This window comes from Caenorhabditis briggsae, assembly GCF_000004555.2.
Source record: "Caenorhabditis briggsae complete genome, chrIV, whole genome shotgun sequence".
Taxonomy (NCBI): domain Eukaryota; kingdom Metazoa; phylum Nematoda; class Chromadorea; order Rhabditida; family Rhabditidae; genus Caenorhabditis; species Caenorhabditis briggsae.
Genome location: NC_013487.2, coordinates 2,003,997 through 2,020,574, shown reverse-complemented (window position 1 = coordinate 2,020,574; position 16,578 = coordinate 2,003,997). Strand labels below are relative to the sequence as shown.

General features: G+C 35.3%; 8 protein-coding genes across 8 annotated transcripts; 6 read left to right on the top strand and 2 right to left on the bottom strand.

The window, feature by feature from the left end:
• Positions 1-615: 615 nt before the first annotated feature.
• On the top strand, positions 616-1,965 carry CBG21564 (the record flags this gene model as incomplete). The annotated part of the gene is made up of 5 exons (XM_002632597.2): positions 616-618; positions 671-740; positions 976-1,118; positions 1,345-1,666; positions 1,847-1,965. 5 exons carry the CDS (start codon positions 616-618, stop codon positions 1,963-1,965), a joined length of 657 nt encoding a protein of 218 aa, XP_002632643.2.
• Positions 1,966-2,311: 346 nt separating this feature from the next.
• CBG26245 lies at positions 2,312-3,382 on the top strand (the record flags this gene model as incomplete). The annotated part of the gene is made up of 5 exons (XM_045244872.1): positions 2,312-2,432; positions 2,479-2,665; positions 2,710-3,019; positions 3,130-3,247; positions 3,294-3,382. The coding sequence occupies 5 exons, from the start codon at positions 2,312-2,314 to the stop codon at positions 3,380-3,382; spliced, it is 825 nt and encodes a 274-aa protein (XP_045100454.1).
• Positions 3,383-3,942: 560 nt separating this feature from the next.
• CBG26244 lies at positions 3,943-5,350 on the top strand (the record flags this gene model as incomplete). The annotated part of the gene is made up of 5 exons (XM_045244871.1): positions 3,943-4,057; positions 4,120-4,306; positions 4,364-4,700; positions 4,745-4,865; positions 4,914-5,350. 5 exons carry the CDS (start codon positions 3,943-3,945, stop codon positions 5,348-5,350), a joined length of 1,197 nt encoding a protein of 398 aa, XP_045100453.1.
• Positions 5,351-7,533: 2,183 nt separating this feature from the next.
• On the bottom strand, positions 7,534-8,298 carry CBG21562 (the record flags this gene model as incomplete). The annotated part of the gene is made up of 2 exons (XM_002632596.1): positions 7,534-8,004; positions 8,173-8,298. The coding sequence occupies 2 exons, from the start codon at positions 8,296-8,298 to the stop codon at positions 7,534-7,536; spliced, it is 597 nt and encodes a 198-aa protein (XP_002632642.1).
• A 2,117-nt stretch (positions 8,299-10,415) lies between these two features.
• CBG21560 lies at positions 10,416-11,424 on the top strand (the record flags this gene model as incomplete). The annotated part of the gene is made up of 4 exons (XM_002632595.2): positions 10,416-10,520; positions 10,572-10,682; positions 10,735-10,809; positions 11,419-11,424. The coding sequence occupies 4 exons, from the start codon at positions 10,416-10,418 to the stop codon at positions 11,422-11,424; spliced, it is 297 nt and encodes a 98-aa protein (XP_002632641.2).
• A 691-nt stretch (positions 11,425-12,115) lies between these two features.
• Positions 12,116-13,133, bottom strand: CBG21559 (the record flags this gene model as incomplete). Its single annotated transcript, XM_002632594.1, has 3 exons — positions 12,116-12,415; positions 12,687-12,884; positions 12,972-13,133. The coding sequence occupies 3 exons, from the start codon at positions 13,131-13,133 to the stop codon at positions 12,116-12,118; spliced, it is 660 nt and encodes a 219-aa protein (XP_002632640.1).
• Positions 13,134-14,296: 1,163 nt separating this feature from the next.
• Positions 14,297-14,548, top strand: CBG21558 (the record flags this gene model as incomplete). The annotated part of the gene is made up of 1 exon (XM_002632593.1): positions 14,297-14,548. One exon carries the CDS (start codon positions 14,297-14,299, stop codon positions 14,546-14,548), a length of 252 nt encoding a protein of 83 aa, XP_002632639.1.
• A 1,428-nt stretch (positions 14,549-15,976) lies between these two features.
• On the top strand, positions 15,977-16,480 carry CBG21557 (the record flags this gene model as incomplete). The annotated part of the gene is made up of 1 exon (XM_045244870.1): positions 15,977-16,480. One exon carries the CDS (start codon positions 15,977-15,979, stop codon positions 16,478-16,480), a length of 504 nt encoding a protein of 167 aa, XP_045097334.1.
• Between the last annotated feature and the right edge of the window lie 98 nt (positions 16,481-16,578).

Sequence of the window (16,578 nt, the reverse complement as noted above, 5' to 3'; positions counted from 1 at the left end):
GGAGCGTCGGTGGGGGGAGGCGAGGATCAAAGTACGCAAACACCGAGTCTCACTTTTTTTATTCCGGCAATACTTGCTAGAGAGAGTAATTTTAAGCGGCAGAGCACAGAGAAAACCGTTTTTATTGATTGAAAGACCTGATCGGCGCCGCACGGCGAGTAGAGCAGGCACAAGAAAAAAAGACCTTCTCAGCGCAATGATGCGCTAGTTTAGGCAAAAAAAAGTCTAAATTTTCTGAAGTTTTGCTCAGAAAATTATGAGAAACGAAAAAAACACCTGAAAATTGGGACGAGAGACTAATAACGGCCAGAGGAGCCACAGAAATGATAATATTTCTGAGAAAGTGACTGATAAAGCCCTCGGGGGCAACAAAGAAACATGCGGTGATTCTTAAAAACTGTGTTTCTATCGTCTTTCTCTCTTTTCAGGTATTTAGTCTTATCTTATTCATTTTTAGAAACTTCTTTTTCTCATTAGTCTCCGTTTCATTTGATTCAAAGTTCACGTCATTTTTCCAACCTAAAAATTCCAGCAATACGAAATTTGGATTTTTTTTCTTGAATTTTTTCCAACACAAATTCTGTAATTTAATTCCACATTGAATTGACTATTGGAATGGTGAGAGCTTTTGGAAAATTCCAGAAAATTCCAGATTTTTCCTTTTTTTCAGTTTTGCAGTCAACTAGTTCTGCTGTTTCCTCTAGCATTTGTGATCCATTTGGCGAGCTCTTGTCAGATAGGTACGGTAGTTTTTTTTTTGAATTCTTTCTGTCAAAAGATTTTTCATGTCAAAGAAAACTATATAATGAAAATCATATCTTCTGCATTATCGCGTTTTTTCAGCGATAAACACTCTAATAAAGGGTTTGAAATATTTCTGAAATTTGTCTGAAATAATGTAAAGAGAAGGCTACAATCAGATAAAAAATTTTTCTGCATTGTTTATAGAATTCAACAAACAGAAAAAATTTTCAGACGGTTCTCTGCACCAATGTTCTCCAAAAAATCTGACTCGTGAACCAGGAAAACTGTACGAATGGCCGGAATGGTGTGAAGAATTTAATGGAGATTTGAATTTGGGATTTATCGATTTGAAAAATGCAAACTTCCAGAATCTGGTGGGTATTTTGATGAACGCTTTGATAATATCGGTTTGCATGAAATTGTTTTTTAAATGGACCGTTTGAAACTGGAAAATCAGAATTAAAATCAAATTTAGTTATTCAAATTTTTAATATTGTTTTCAAATTGAATGTAGTTACAACCAAGATTTGGATAACAGTCCCTCTAAATCAAAAGTTACATTTTGCCAATTTGAACAACAATTTTTTTTCAAAATTTCAGCAAAAAATCTCTGGTCGCTTGTCTCTAATCTCGACTCCCTACCATCGAATGCCCCAAATGCCAAATCTAAAAATCATTGAAATTTCAAATGGTCCAGGAGTCGTTATTCTGAATAACAGAAATCTTCGTGATATGCGTGGATTTGTCAATTGGGATCAGGAAATCAAAATTCAAGGCTCCGAAAGTGATGAATTTCCAGTTTTTATATCTGGAAATCGGGAATTGGATACTGTGAATTTGCCAAAATTATTCCATAAACCATCGTCTCCAATTGCTTGTGAAAAACGATTGAAACCGAATTATGATAGTCATTTTGCAGAGGGTTTGTAGTTTTTTTAATGTTTCAAAACTGTCAGAAATTTGAAACAAAAATTTGAGACTTGTGAAATATTAGTTTTGGAATTTTCTGTGAGTTTATAAAAAATTAATGTTCCGCATTTTCCAAATATTAGAATTTTGAATGTGTTTGAATGATACGAGAATCATTCAGTAATTTTTTCAGGACTCTCGCTCTCATTGGTCCTTATCATTATCATTCTCCAATCAACGATTATTTTGTATCCACTGAGTATGGGTGATTCGAATGTCTATTTCGTTCCTGGATATCACAAATCAATTTGAATTTTCGATTTGGAAGAAAATTTTAAATGAAAACCATGAATATCTTATTTGAATGTTCAAAATAAATGAAGTTATTTTTGTAGAATTTTCTATTTCTTATTTGTCCTGTTTTTAAAATAATTTTTGTGTTGAATTTCGATTAACCAAGTAAAATGTTAGGCCTAGAGTGAAAATGACAACAAAAAAAACTAAATAAAATGGGAAGCAAATAGAAAATGACGTGATGAAACTTTAATTTTTTTTTACTTTTCTTCTGATTTTTTTCGGTTATCACTCAAATCCACATAGATTTTCAAATTTTATCCTATTATTCACCCAATTGTCTCTCTCTAATTCATATAAACTTATGAAGTTCCTATCATTGATTTTCATTCAAATTTTTATCAATTTTGGAGAAACCAAAGGAGGAAAATTATCATGGGAAGAGAACCAGCATCGGTTGGAGATTTGTGGAGGAGCAGATTTAAGTGAGCTATAGAGTTCTTGAATAAGGAATTCCTTTTTTCTATTCAGAACAAAACTCGGAATGGTATTGGAGTATTCGTGGTCCCGGAGGATCTGATGGATCTGATTTTTTGTTCTCGGATGCTATTATGATATCCGACAGACATTTTCTAGCGTCCGCGTACTTGGTGTTGGATGAAAAAATGAAATGGAGAGTAAAAAATGTTTCTGATTGGGAATGTTCGTCTGGGTCGGAGTGAGTATTATGTGTCAACTGAAGGAATGTAAATCGTTTTCTAGGCATCTAAAAGTTCCGAATCACGTTTTGGATTACTACTCCCCTCGTTCAGCTCTGGATAGGAATACTCAGAATATCACCAAAAGCATTCGTCTCATCGAAGCGCACATTTTGAAAGGATGCAATCGAACCATACAAAGCGGATTTAAATTTCGATATTCGTTGATGCTGGTGGGATTTAAATGGGTGGACCTAATTAGAAATACTCATGTGTATCCATGTATTGCTGATCAACAAAAAACAGTTCATGAGAAAGAAAAACTTGATTCGTACACGGACAAGGATAAAACTATCAAAGTCGAATTTTGCGAGGTTTGTGCTCTTTTTACCGCATAGCTAATTATATACATCTGCAAGATCTTCGAGAGACTTAGATGAACACACTCTTTATTCTAGTTTAGAACCTTAACTGACCAATTAAGGTGACCAAAAACACGAATTCCCAAATCGACTGCTTCTCTGACTCTCCAAGATGGATTGGTAGTCCCATGATGAAAAAAATGAACGATAGAATCACAATTGTAGCGATTTTCACTTCAGGTAAAATTAGAAAAAAAAGCTTCTAATTTCAATTTTTAATTTTCAGATCCTGTAGATGAAAAAAATTATATACATCGTACAACATGGGATGGTTCTACCCGGATATTTGCTCATTGGCTGGTGTGTGCTCATTGAAAGATGCGGACAGTCTTCTGACGACTACAAAAGCGCCGGAGACGTCGACAACTAAAACGATGCCTTTGACGTCAACTGAATCACCTTCTGGAACTACTTCAGTGTCTTCCACTACATTTCCAAAGATTTCTGAATCTTCTAAAAGCGACGAGTCCAGTAATTACGATCTAATTGCATTCTACATGTTTCGAGAAGTAAAAGCAAGGGAAGATTTGAACCTGGAAGTTTCTATGAACTCAAGTTTTTGTCTAGAACAAATTCAGATGATTTTGGTGCTCTTGATTTGGGTTGTGATTAATAAATGTTGATTTTTTCAAGCTTGAAAAATGTTTCTGTTTCAACATTTCCAGAAGCTTCAATTTTGACAAAGATTCCTAATATCACTGATTTTGATATAGGTTAATTCGAAAAAAAACTAAAAATCCGATAGAAGCGTGAAAACCCCCTATTTCCGAAAAATCCACTTGTGACACAACTTCTTTTTCTTGAAAATTAAGCATCCACATCTACTCATCACTCCTGTTTCACTCCAAATATTCTTTTTTTTCAAAGTATCAATTATGAAATTCCTATCTTTATTTGTCTTGACACAAATCGTTAGCTCTCTCGCTCAAAGTAAATTGTCTATAAAAGAAAATTTGGAACGTTTGGAGAATTGTGGAAAGGAGAATCCATGTGAGTGAGAAGTAAAAAGTCCTACATCGTAGTTCAAGTTACTACCGTAATCCATTTTCCAGTCCAACCAACGGATACAACATGGTTATGGTTGGCTGCTTCAACTGACACCTCTAAACAATTCTTATCAACAGCCAGTATGATTTCCAACCGTCACTTTTTACTTTCCGCATACGTTTTGATAGATGAAAAAATGAATTGGAGAATAAACGGAGATTCTTTAACGGAACATTGTATTGATGGAACCGAGTAAGTATTCATTATATTGGTCTTGAATTCACCTACAAACTGAAATTGAATTTTCAGAAACTCCAGGATCCCAGACGACTTCGTCAAACATATAGTATTCCGACCTCCAGAGTGCTATAAGATCTCCAACACGAAATGTGATTCTATAAAAGTCTCACCAACAAAAGGATACGTTCTAAAAGCTTGCAGTACTTCAATTAGATCCCCACTCTACTTCGAACAACGATACACTCAAATGATAGTGGAATTCGAAATCCTTGATAAAATTAATCACACTTACAATTATCCATGTTTAGTAAATCCGAGAGACCATAATGCTGTGGACGGTTGGGCGACAAAATACGCGTTCAATTCTGAAAATGAACCAATGATTTTTAGAGAAGAGCCATGTGTGGTAAGAGAGTTTGCTGTGGAAGCTAGAAATAGTGAGAAATTAAGATTCAAGGGTTTGGAAGTTTTTTTCCTTGTGGACCTCATTATGATAAGGATGTGCAGGGAAGTGTGTTGATAAAGCAATTAAATGTAACAAAATGGACCATAGTGGGCATGGGATCGACAGGTGAACGCTTACGAATTTATTATCGACTCTAAATCTTGAATTATTCAGGTTACTACCGTCCGGACACCAAACAAAGCATTCTACTAAGCATGGAATACTTTTATAGGGATATTTGCTCGGCTGCTGGAGTCTGCTCATTTGAGGATACACCGAGTATTCCGGAAACAACCACGACTTCAGAATCCACAAATTCTGAATCTCAGACATCATTAACGCCTTCTGAATCCACTCCAACTAGTTTCTGGACTTCCGAATCTTCAACTTCCAGTTCAACCTTACCTTTCACGTCATCTGAGCATTCGACGCCTCCTCCAGAAGATCCTCCAGAAGATCCTCCAGAAGAATCCAACGCACAGAAAACCGAAGATATATTTTTCTACTTGTATCGACAAGTGGAGTCCAGGAAGGAATCTCATTATAGGAATAGTTCTGAAAATCAGAAATTCTGGATTCTGTTAATGATTTATTTTTGGTTTTCTTGTTGAATAAATGAATGCAGATATAAGAATTTGTTAAGAACCATAAAAAATGAAAAAAAAAACAGATATAACGATAGCTTCCGAGGAAAAACAAGTAGATCCTTCACGAACGAAAAACTTCCAATACCATTCGAGGTTTTGTTCTGAATAGAAAAAAGGAATTTCTTATTCAAGAACTCTATAGCTCACTTAAATCTGCTCCACCACAAGTATCTAATCGATGCTGGTTCTCTTTCCACGATAATTTTCCATTGGATTCTCCAAAATTGATAAGAATTTGAATGAAAATCAATGATAGGAGCTTCATAAGTTCATAGAAGTTGAGTAGGAAAAATAATAGGTTTAGGTTTGAAAATCTATGTGGATTTGAGTGGTAACCAAAAAAGGAGCCAAAAAAGTGGGCAAGAATTTTTCAGTTTCGTCACGCCAATTTTTGTGATTGATTTCCAATTAATGTATTCTTGGTAGAGTAACGTGTCGACACGATTGTCGATCGATTTGGAGTCAAAATGTCGTTTTGAAGGAGTCGACAAAAATCGTGTCGACCTTCACCAAGAGCGATATCGTGTCGACAAAAGTCGACAAATGTCGACAAAGGCGACACGACACCGGCATAACTATATGGTGAACTTTTTATGCCTATAAATCATAGATGTCCGAAATGACTTTTTGAGTGACGGAATCCGGGCCCAGTATCCAAGGGTACATCAGAAAAGGGTACATCGAGGGTACATCGAGTTCTTAGGGTACATTGGATCAGAGGGTACATCAGTTCTTAGGGTACATCTGGGAGGTAGGTTCAAGGGGTACATCTGGCGTTGGTTCTGAGGGTACATCGGAGAAAGGATCCCAGGGTACATCGACAAGTTCTTAGGGTACATCAATTAAAAATTTTGTAGTTTTCAACTGGAAGATATTTTGGTATAAACTGCACTATTTTGCTTGTTTTTTTTCGATTTGTTTGAAAAAGTACAGTTTTTCATAGTTTTATTGATTGACCAGCAAGCTGGTGAGCCTTCGGCGCGATTCCATCTATTTTTTTCAAAACTTCGTTTCTCACTTTTTCTAAATAAAAGGGTCACGTAAATATATATATATATATATATTTTTATGCTCCAAATTTTTACAAATAATGTGTTTTGAATTGCTTATTAGTTTCATAACAAAAGTTTCTCAATTGTAGAAATTTTTTTTTCTTATTTTTAGATTTTAGAGATTTTCCCTAGATGTGAAAAAATGAAAAATTGTTTTCTACAATTGAAAAACTTTTGTTATAAAACTGATAAGCAACTCAAAACATATCATTTGTGAAATTTCGAGCATCAAAAAATACATTTTCAGCTGAGTTATGGCAAAAATGCCAACACATATCTTTTGTGCTCTGGGCATCATGACGAGCCCGACTTCCAAAATTCTTCAAAATTTTTTTGGTATATACGGACACTTTTTTTGGTATATATAGACGCATATTTGGACACTGAGAATCATTTGACATTTAAAATCAAAACCAGAAAAAATTCTGGAAAAAAGTTTTTTTTGGATTCACGAACCACTGTAACATCTGAAACTGCTCTGAAAATTCTGAAAATGAGACATTTTCAAAAAACCGATTTTTATGTTTTTGGATTTTACAGCTAATCTCATACAAAATTTCAAATCAATTGAGCAATTTTGAACTAAGTTATGAATGTTCGAAAAAATTCTCCTCACCACTTCTCGCCACTATATGTCTGTACATATATCTTGAAGACGTTCGATTTTCAATGCGATTTAATCTTATTTTCATGAAATTACAGTTTCATATTGTTGTCAAGTTTAGGGCTATTTGATTCTCAACAATTCGTTACAGATATTTGAATCTCGGGAGAAGGACCTTATAGGAGAGTTCCTATTTCTATGTTCGACTTTCGAATTCTGACTTCCGCTTTCCGAACTCCTGAACTGTAATTTTTGTATTGTGAATTTGAATCACGAATTTTGAATTTGGGATTTTGACTTCCATTATCCGATTTCTAACGACTTTAGAACTCATTTTATGTATCAGGTTAGTTTTTACAATAATCTGAAAAAGTGTGTTTCAGTAATTTTACTTATCTTTCTGCTAAAACCGATCGTTTGTAATTGAATTATTTTCAAAAAAGAAATTTAAAACCGCAAATCAAAATTTATTCATTCTATGAAAAAAATCATTAATCGAACGCCAATGGATTGAAAAGGTCGCCAATCCGTTTCACTTTGATATGATGACGATCCATCTCTAATTCCCATTGATGAGCCATCACACAAGTAGAACGAGCCGCCCAGTAGTATCTGACATATGGTTTCACATGTTCCCAAGTGCAATTCGGTTGTTTTTTCAGTTCAGTGGTGTGGCATTTCAAGTTGGATTTGTTGAATCGATTGCAGTTAAAATCATCTTCCAAAGCACCGCATTGGTTAAATAGGCTCCATTCAGCTTCTCTTGTTAGGCATTCAGGCAACGTGGCATGAAAATGATCAGAAATCCAGCGTTGATTGAAAAAGACGGATTGAAGAATTCTGGAGCTGTTACAATTTAAAAATCCGGAGCAGTCCAAGACATGTGTAATTTCGTTGACAAGTTCCTGAGTTTTATTCAGGTCCCGTAAGGGAATATCGTCGAATTTAGTGAAAAGAGGTGTCTGAAACATTGATTACTGATAATGGATTTACTGTAGTGTATGTTCACCGTTTAGCTCAGTTGGTACTTTAATAGACTATTGATGAAAATCCTTCAAACTTTGAGCCAAATTATCAGTTATCAATAACCTTTTGAGGTACTGATTGAGCTACGCGGTCAACTGACTCACCCTTATACATCCCAATATCTTGTCATATTCCTCTTGACACTGCTGATCGGTAACGACTGGTGGTGGTGTTCCCCATTGGCCAACAACGACCAATGGAAAAAGCAATATCAGGAAATAATGGAACATTTTCCGATATTTCTTCCTCTGTTTCATGGCATTTATATGAATTGGATAGAACAATCGTTTTTGTTATCAATGAAAAAGTATCAAAAACAATTGAATCTGAAAGTTTCCGGGAAGAAACCATTGAAAAAATATATAATGAACAATTGTCTTTTGATTTTTTTTAACCAATCGGACACAGAAACAAAAAACAATTGTTCTATCAAACTTATATAAATAATCTGAAACAGACGAAGAAAAACCAAGAAATGTTGCAGTATTTCCTTGTCTTGCTCTTCCCACTAGTCGTTTTTGGCCAATATGAGACAGCATCACCAGTGGTTACCGATCAGCAGTGTCAAGAGGAGTATGACAAGATACGTGGATGTGTAAGGGTGAGTTTGTTGACCGCGTAGCTCAATATATGTCTCTGGAAGGAACCATAAAATTAGTTTTATTAAAGGAGGCCAGACACCAAAAAAAAAAGTTTTCCTGATATTTTGCATACAGAACCCCCATAAGGGGTTGAACTCATGACCGGCAGCTCAGGGGTACAGCGCTGCTACCGGCTGAGCTACGGGGGCGCGAAGGCGCCTGACGACCGATGATCTACATAAGCGCGGCGCGATTTCGTCCCCCGAACTGTCCCCCGAACTTTTTGTCTCGCCTCCTTTAATAGTCCATTGAGTTATTAACTGAGCTACGAGGCTATTGTCGGATTAAAAAGTGACACATGAAAATCTCGGAGACTGCGCTCGTATCGATTTACAAGGGGGCGGAGCGAAAACGGATACTGTAGATAACAAATTTATTTATGTGAATTTAGTGTGATTTTCTGAACAAAATTTTGATTTCCTGGTACAAAAATGAACGCTAGCATCTATAGAATCCATTTTTCAGCAAAAAACTAAACTTCAACGCGAAAGTAGCTCGAACGAGCCGAAGGTCTGAAATATTACGTTTTTGCCGCGCTTTTTCGTAGATCAAAAAAAGCAAAAGTTTTCAAATTCTCAGGTATCACTTTTTTAATTCGACAATAACGGTGTATCGTATTATCAGTAGTTATTATTTCCGACCACTCTTTTCCGTAAAATTGGCGATATGCCGGTACCGGATCCAAATAAAAATTAGGAACTTGTCAACGAAATCACACATGTCTTGAATTGTTCTGGAATTATGAACTGCAACAGCTCCATTATCCTTTAATCCTACATCTCCAATCAACGTTGGATTTCTAACCATTTTCATGCCACGTTGTCTGATTGCCTAACAAGAGAAGCTGACTGGGAAATCCGTAAACAATGCGGTGGTATTGAATAATACCAATGCAACCGATTCAACGAATCCAACTTGATGTGCCACCTCACGGAACTGAAAAACAGCCAAATTGCACTTGGGAACATTTGGATCCATATGTCCGATTCTATTCGGCGGCTCGTTCTAGTTGCTTTTTGGGCATTCGATCGATATTAGAAATGGCTCGTTATCACATCAAAGAGAAACGAACTTTTGATCCAGTGGTTTTTGATTCATCAACGTTTTATTGAAGAATGAATAATTTTCGATTTTCAATGTTCATATTTACAAGTAGAACACCAATAAACAAGAAATCGTATGAATGATTTAAGCAGAAAGCTAAGTGGGCTTTCTGAAACACATTTTTTCAGATTCTTGTAAGTTTTTTAAAGATTATGAAATATGTTTTTTAAATGAGAAATCTTGAGCTCATTTTTCTTGGCTCCTATGCAACATTTCGAAAATATGCCAACTGATAAAAGTTTGTGATATTATGATGAACAATTTATCAGTTGACAGCTGATTCATATCTTTGACGGGAACCAAAATTGACTCACTTTTTAAAAACTTGCACTTTTGTTATCCTGAATTTTTTCTGTGTTTTGCTCATTGCGTTTTTGATTCTTTCAAAAACTTTTTCCTGAACTTGTCTGCCATTCTCCTCTTCCCTGGAAACTGTCACTCATTTTCTAGACTGACTCCTTTAAAAGCCGTTTCTTTTTACTTGTCTCACATCCAAATCTTCTGAGTTTTGGTTTCTGAAAAACTGAAAAATGATTCCGTTCATTTTGAAGTTGTCGATTTTCCTAATGTTAACAATTTCAATCCAATCCCAAAAAACAAAAATGATTGTTGTCTATGGATTCCCCCAGTCGGCTAGTGGCTGTAAAGATTTCGATGGTACATGGGATGAATGCGTTCAATATTGTTTCCATACCGAAACTTGTGTGGTAAGGTTTCATCTTTTTCTAGCTGGAAATAAAAAATCCGAAAATTTTCAGTTTGTCACTCTATTTACTGATACAATGACATGCGTTGCTTGTTTATATGAGAATGTCATTTCTCAAATTTATCGTCGAGAGGAAGGAAACAAAGTTGTAATCAAGATTACGGTAATTTTTGAAAAATTTAAAATGTATTTCAAATTGAATACTTGAGTTTCAGCTAGACAAAAAATGGAATGATACATGTCCACTAGGTATCAAATACGCACCAACGTTTTTATCTAGCCCAGTTGTGGTAATTTTTCTAATAATCGACTTACCTCGGTTCCTGTGAAAGATACCAGAAAGGGGTCAACTGACAAAATCTTTCTGACATTCTGATACACAATTTATCAGTTTACCATTGTTTGATATCTCTCACAGAGAACGAGACACACGGGGTCTAAGTTTATTCGTTTTCAGGGAGATGCGTCCACGACTAAAGACGGCGGGAAAATTCAAAACTACACCATTACCTGGGACTACATCAGTTGGAAGTTTAAAACATGTTCTGTGTAGAACTCAACTTCAGGCCTATTATCTACTGAAAAAAATATTCAATTTTTTTCTGGCTGAGTTTTCATATATTGCATGTTTATAGACTTGTAAGGTATATGAGAAACAGTTTGATCTTAATAGAGGCCGGACACCAAAAAAAAAGTTTTCCTGATTTTTTGCATAGAGAACCCCCATGAGGGGTTGAACTCATGACAGGCAGCTCAGGGGTACAGCGCCGCTACCGGCTGAGCTACGCGAAGGCGCCTGACGGCCGATGGTCTACATAAGCGCGGCGCGATTTCGTCCCCCGAACTGCCCCCGAAATTTTTGCTGTCTCGCCTCCTTTAACATAGAACTTTCATTTCAGATGTGAAGGAAATTATCAGTATCAAACTTGGGTAGTGATTTTTAGACACAAGGCCTTTTCATTATTGTACTCTTTTTCCGGTTCCAAAATTTTTGTATAAAGATTTGGAGTTACAATTAATTTAGTCATACTTGTAACGGGCCGGGCTTTTTCCCGAATTTCGGAGGCCCGGCCCGGCGGGCCTGTCATTCCACAAGTTTTGAAAAATTTAAAAAACACATAAGGGGGGACCCTTATGTGATTTTTTCGATCAAAATTTTTTTTCGAGTTTTTTTTTGATATTTTTTGATCAAACAGACAAACAATCCAAAAACACAAAAAATAATGGAGAAAATTGTATTGAGAGCTCAAAATTTGGCTCAAAATGACAAAATTTTTGCTACCGGGCCTTCCGGGCCGGGCCCGGGCCTTGAAAATTTCCTCAGGCCCGACCCGGGCTTTGGCGGGCCCGCCCGGAATTCTACAAGTATGAATTTAGTAATTTGATTGCGTCTATACATATTTTTGAAAATCTGTAATTCTTACTTTTCTCGGAAAGAATTGCAGGTTTTTGCACTATTGTGATAAGTTTAAGTAATTTTTGACTTATGGGTATTGAAATAATTATTTATGTTAGAAGAGAAACAGGAAATATTTTCCGGAACATTCAAAAAATGGAACAATGCTCATAAACTTTATTTTACTCAAAAGAAACTTGTTACAACTGCAAATTATCATAATCTGCTGGATTGAATTTCTTATCAAACGTTTCGATATAAGTCAAGTCTCCTCCTTGAACAGCAAATGATGTTGGCATGGCAACTTGACTCAAATCCGCAAAAGCAGTTGCCCCCTTCAAGAATTCTAATTTGGCCACGTCATCGCAATTTTGCTCGAGAGCAACACATCTGGCAATTGGTCGAGCGGATTGGGAGATGAGGGATGTGTCTCCGAATTGAATGTGTTCAAGAGGGATTTCTTTCAGAGTACAGATGAGTGTAGAGGATTGGAGGTTTCTCTGGAAAAAATGTTATAGTTAGTGTTAAAGTTATTGTTAATTTTAAATTTAGTGTTAAAAATAACAATGGAGTCGCCATGGAGCCGACTACTCGATATTCTTGTGAATAGTTGAAACAAGCGTTATAGATCGCTCTACTTCCGTTATTGAGAAATTTCTGATCAAAACCTGGTCAAGATTTATTAAAAATCCCAAAAATTTTTTACTGTACCACAGTTCCATCTTCATCTCATCAAAGATAGAAAAAAAACGCTTCATTTCGACTTCTCACCTCATTAAAACAATCATGTCCTCCAAGAGCAATTTTCTCCATGGCATATGTAGCGGATTCCACAATGTACATGGTCAAAATCAATTTGTTACATGTGACCTCTCCAACGCATTGAATGGCTTTCTTCACTTTTGGAAGCTCATCACGGATCTCTTCTTGAGCTGGGAACGCGCCAGATTCCTTGTATGGAGTGGTGGTCTGGAAGTTTTATTTTTTCGTTTCGTGGAGCTATTTTGGAATTGGAATTTTCGGAAAAAATTTATAGGATCTGTGCCGCAAATTTACCTCCTCAACATCTTTGAAACAATCTTTGAATCTGGCGGATTCCCTTTGACAGGCAGGTGAATCATCCATAGAATCGAAGATGTCTTTGAGGGATTTGATGGAATCCAATGAAGCAGAAGCCAAAGCTACAATAAACGAAATGAGAAGAAGAGACTTGAACATTTTCCGACAATTCTCAGACACTTTTTCAGGAGGTGTGAAGATTCGAAAGAAATGGAGAAGCTTTTATAGCAAGAAAATGTTGTGTGATTCAGAATATTTTGATTAAGTTTTCGATATTTTTCAGTGTGAGTCAGGGTTAAAACTTGAATCATCAGAACCATGAAGATCAACTAAAAATGAACTTTTGTGCCTGGACTTCAAAAGTTTTCTTATATTTCGCCTTTCGAAATTATCAGAATACCGTAAGTTCTATAATAGCACGCCACTCTACTTTGAGCCTAACTACCCAATTTTTGTGAGTGATATCAAAAATCTGACAACTGGTAAAATGTTTGTTTAGATATCAAAAAATTTTGTAGTTGATAGATTTCTGATATCTCTTACAGAAAATGAGATAATTGAGGTTAATGAGAAAATTCCCTTTGAATTCCCTTTGACAAATTCCCTTTGACAGAGTGGCGTTACATTTTAAGAATAATTGTTTTATTTGCCAGTCGTTTGTTTAAAAGTTATAACGATTGATAGTGAGAAATTTAATTTATTTAAAGGTGGGGGGACATGAAAAAAAAAATGTTCTCGAAATTCCGTTTAAATATGCCCATCGAGGAGTTGAACTTGTGGGGGCGAGGATTGAGGGTGCGGCGCCGCTACCGACTGAGCCACGCGGGCAAAAAGATGCCGCCCGATTGCATACATAAAGGCGAGGACGAGAGCTGTACGCAGAGTGACATTAAGCGTTGTACACCGTCACGGTAGAATGCATACCCTAACTCCAAAAAACCTCCGAAAAATCTCTGTCCCCCCACCTTTAACAAATAAAATATTGTTCCAATTCTGAGTCATCTGTTTTCTTTAGCATTTTCTCCACTAAGAAAATCTTTCCATTGTTCTATTTTTCTATAAAACATTTTCCTGAAACTAGCAAAGACAGCAATGATATCTTATATTTTACTTTTGTTTCTCCTTCCAATTTCTATCTACGGCCAAGAGGATCAAGAACAAATTTGTTTAACAAAATTCAAGGAAGCTAAGAAATGTATGGATGTAGCTTTTAATTTTATTATGTAGTTCTATAGGTACGTTTTCAGAATTTCCCACTATGAAAAGAAATCGATAAGGCTCCATTTCCGTATAAAGATAAGAATGAACAATTTGAAGAGGAAATGTTCCAACTGTCAAGGTGCCTGGATCATGATGGTTGCCCAGTTTTGGAACAGTTCGAAGTTTATGCCCGCTTAACTAGAAACTATGCGACATCATTGAGCAATTCAACTTGTATAACCCCGGAAACTATTCCCGGTATTGTAAAAATCTGTAATAGGAGACCAAGACCACCATCAGATCATGTTGAGTCACCTTGCAACAATCGTCCTAACGATCACTCAAGAGAAATGCAAACTGATAGAAAAGAATAGAAAGCAATGGAGTCATTATTTTGATATGATTGGGATGGAAATTGATTTTCCTGTTTTGTGAATAATAAACATTTATGTTTCTAAACTGGAACCTTTTTTTATTGTTGCCTTTGATAGTTTCAGGAAATTTTTTATAGAAAAAGGGAACAATGGAATGAATTTTCGATTGTGGATTTTTTGAAGAAAATTAAGACTCAAGTTTGGAACATATTGTTTTTTTTTTCGTTTTTTTTAATGTTTCCGGAAAAAACATTATTAAAATGCGAAAACTGTAAACAGTGTTATGTGGAGATTCTGAAACAGAAGAAAAAACAGAGTGAATATAAAATTCATGACATTAAAAATATTATTAGAAAGCTAGTTTTTTTCAAGTTTATTATTATATGTGAGCCAATTTTTTTGGTGCCTGCCAAAGATAACAAAAAGTGGAGTACAGATGAATTACTTATCACAATATCAGTAGTTTTTTGTCAGTTGACCCATTCTCATTGACCCAATTCCCCTCTCATTGACCCAATAAAATTTAACCCAAATTTTATATTTAATTTTACTCAATAATATTTGTGTCACATGCAGAAGATCAATTACTCCTAATTGTTCGAAACTGAAAACATTTCAAATAAACTGCTTTGAGATTGACAACGTTAGAATGATACCAAGTTGATCTTGTGTTCCATGTCGCTAAATTTTGTTAAACAAAATTTTTTGTTAAACAAAAATTTCTTGAATTTTGTTAAACAAATTTGTTCTTGATCCTCTTGGCCGTAGATAGAAATTGGAAGGAGAAACAAAAGTAAAATATAAGATATCATTGCTGTCTTTGCTAGTTTCAGGAATATGTTTTTATAGAAAAATGGAACAATGGAATGATTTTTTGGTGGAGAAAACTCTAAAGAAAATGGATGACTCAAAGTTGTATTATTTGAAAAAAATATAAAAAATTGCATTCCAGAAATAAAAATAAAAGTTCCGGGAATTTGTTTTTTGAATTCAAACATTTTTTTTCAGCGATTTCTCATAACATGCTTTAATTTTATGTTAATCTTCTACGAGATATAATATGATTTTTTGAGTTTCACTCAAGTTTCATAAATTGCAATTTTTATAAAAACTGTTATACTTTCGAGTTCACTTGTTTAAGAAATTAAGGCAACTCTGCAGTTCCCAAAACTTTTTTTATTCTTGGAATGCAATTTTCCAATATAATTTTCTAATGTTCCAAACTTGAATCATACATTTTTTTTTGAACGTTTTTTCATCAAAAATCATTCCATTGTTCCATTTTTCTATAAAAACATATTCCTGAAACTACCAAAGACAGCAATGATTTCCTATATTTTCCTTCTCTTACTCCTCCCAATTTCTGTCTACGGTCAAGAGGATTAAGAGGACATTTGTCTGAGAAAATTTCAGGAAGCGAAGACATGTATGGATGAAGGTTTTCATTTTATTAATGTAGTTCTACATCTACGTTTTCAGAAATTCCCGCTCAGCAAAGAATTCGGCAAAGCTCCATTCTCGGAAAAAGTAAAAAATGAGCAATTCCTAAATAACTTGTTCCAATCAGAACTATGCATGACTGACGGTGAATGTGAATCTTATAGAGAATTCCGACTCTATCTTTCTGATACTGAATCATATGTGACGTATTTCACTAACACAACTTGTATAAACCCTGAAACTCTTCCCGCTATTCTGGAGACCTGTAATGAGGGACCAATACCTATTGCACCTCCTTGCTACAGATTTACGGATTCTTGTTTGATTGATGAGCTCAGGAAGCAAGGACAGTGCTCATCTGGGCAACTGGGCTCTTTTCAAAAGATGCTTACGCACGCTCAAAATAGATGCGAACAATTAATAAAGAATAGCATGCAGTGGCGTCGCTATTTAAATTTGATTGAAATGAAAGTGGATTTTCTTCACATGTGAGACAATAAACATTTATCATGCATTCTTGTTTTTTTAATAATAAATTTCAAATAGTGTAGAGTTTGCAAACATGTAGCTTACTTAGCGACATGGAACAC